The following is a 1633-nucleotide window of genomic DNA, read 5'->3' as shown; positions in this document are numbered from 1 at the left end:
TCTATTCTTCAGTGAAAGATCTAAATGTAATCTTTTATATGTCCTTCATGTTTTGTCCGACACAGCCTTGTTAGTATAATTGTTACGCCGTGTTGTGCCATAGTGATTTGTCTATAACTGAATTCAAAATGATCTCAAAGTTGGCAGGTGCGAGTGCCTGCGATATTCTCTGGTTGCAGTTTCTCCAACGCTGAATGTTTAGAGCATCTCTAACAGGCGCGGCAAAAGGCGCGCCCGCGTGGTAAAGTTTGGTTTTAGCGCGCACCGGCTGGTTCCGCGCGCTCCAGCGGTGGCGGGAACTTACCGCGCGCGGGAAACGTTTGCGCGCGCGGGAGAAAGCGGCACGCGGCGTGGTAGATTTGGCGTGCCGCTTCGCGCGCGCCTATAAAATCCCGGGCTCGCCACGCGCACAGAACACAGCCACGCACCCTCCCCTCGCAACCTCGCCGCTTTCCGCGCCACCACCACGCCACCATGCCGCCGCGCCGCTGGGGTTCTTCGGGCTACCGCGGCATCCGCGAGCGCCCCAACGGCTGGTACTCCGCCGAGATCCGGTCCGGCAACGTCCGGCTCGGCCTCGGGTCGTTCCGGAGCACGTACAAGGCGGCCCGCGCGTACGGCGCGGCGGCGTGGCACTTGGAGAGGCCCCAGTCGCAGATGAACTTCTGGGATGTCTTCACGCGTGAGCAGGCGCAGCGCGTCGCCCCTCCGCCGCGTCTCATCACCGACATGGATTGTGCCGACCATGCTCGGCGGCAGCGCCGCCTCCTCATCGCCGAGGAGGACGAGTGAGCCATGGCGGAGTGGCGCCGTCGCCACCCGGAGGACGTCGCCGACGAGCGTGCCTACTGGGCGGAGAGGACGGCAAGGCGCCGCGCGGAGCGGGCGGACCGGCATTGGCGAATGCGCAGTGCGATATCGTTGAAGCAGGTGGGAGGTCGATCTTCACGTCAGACGATGAACGTTGGGACGACATATGGCTCGATACCTCGGACAACACCGACGAGGATGATGATGGTGATGATGCTAGCGACTTGGGGTAGTTTCTATCTATGTATGCCGTAGTAGTTTCTATCTAGTTGCACCGTAGTTCTATCTATATATGCTTTCGAACTATCTATCTAGTTGCACCGATGTAAAATACCTTTGTATCTTTTTTATCTACGCAATTTAAAAAATATTGTAGAATGAGCGCGCGCTGCATTTTTATGCTGGAGCTGCGCGCGCTGCTTTTTAGCGAGGTTGCTGGAGCCAGCGCTGCGCGCCGCGCCAAACCAGGCGATGGACGCGCGGCAAAGCAGTTTTTAGCGCGCGGCGCGTTCGGCGCCTGTTAGAGATGCTCTTAGTCTCTTGAGACTCCAGATTGCCTTCACTTGGACGAACTTGAGCTAGCGGCTGTCGCAACATCGGTCGTCTCCTCCTATACCTGGCCATGGGAAGCCCGGCCTGGCCAGCCCGACCCGGCCCGAAAAAGCCCGACCCAGCCCGGCCCGACGCTGCTCCTGGGCCGGGCTCGGGCCTAGATTTTGAGCCCGATGGCCGAGCCAGGCCGGGCCCGTTGTTTTTGCACTTTTCTGAAGGTCGGGCCGGGCCGGCCGGAGCCCGATGGGCCTTTACGTGTTCGGGCCAGGCT

General features: G+C 60.0%; 1 protein-coding gene across 1 annotated transcript; it reads left to right on the top strand.

The window, feature by feature from the left end:
* The first annotated feature begins 474 nt into the window (after positions 1 to 474).
* Positions 475 to 792, top strand: LOC109735477 (ethylene-responsive transcription factor RAP2-1-like). Its single transcript, XM_020294697.1, has one exon. The coding sequence runs from the start codon at positions 475 to 477 to the stop codon at positions 790 to 792; it is 318 nt and encodes a 105-aa protein (XP_020150286.1).
* Positions 793 to 1633: the final 841 nt, after the last annotated feature.

Source organism: Aegilops tauschii, chromosome 5 (genome assembly GCF_002575655.3).
Source record: "Aegilops tauschii subsp. strangulata cultivar AL8/78 chromosome 5, Aet v6.0, whole genome shotgun sequence".
NCBI classification, from domain to species: Eukaryota; Viridiplantae; Streptophyta; class Magnoliopsida; order Poales; family Poaceae; genus Aegilops; species Aegilops tauschii.
This window is presented reverse-complemented; position numbering and strand designations above follow the sequence as displayed.

Coding starts and splice junctions, on each gene's coding strand:
- LOC109735477 (XM_020294697.1), top strand. CDS start 475: ATGCCGCCGCGCCGCTGGGGTTCTTCGGGCTACCGCGGCATCCGCGAG.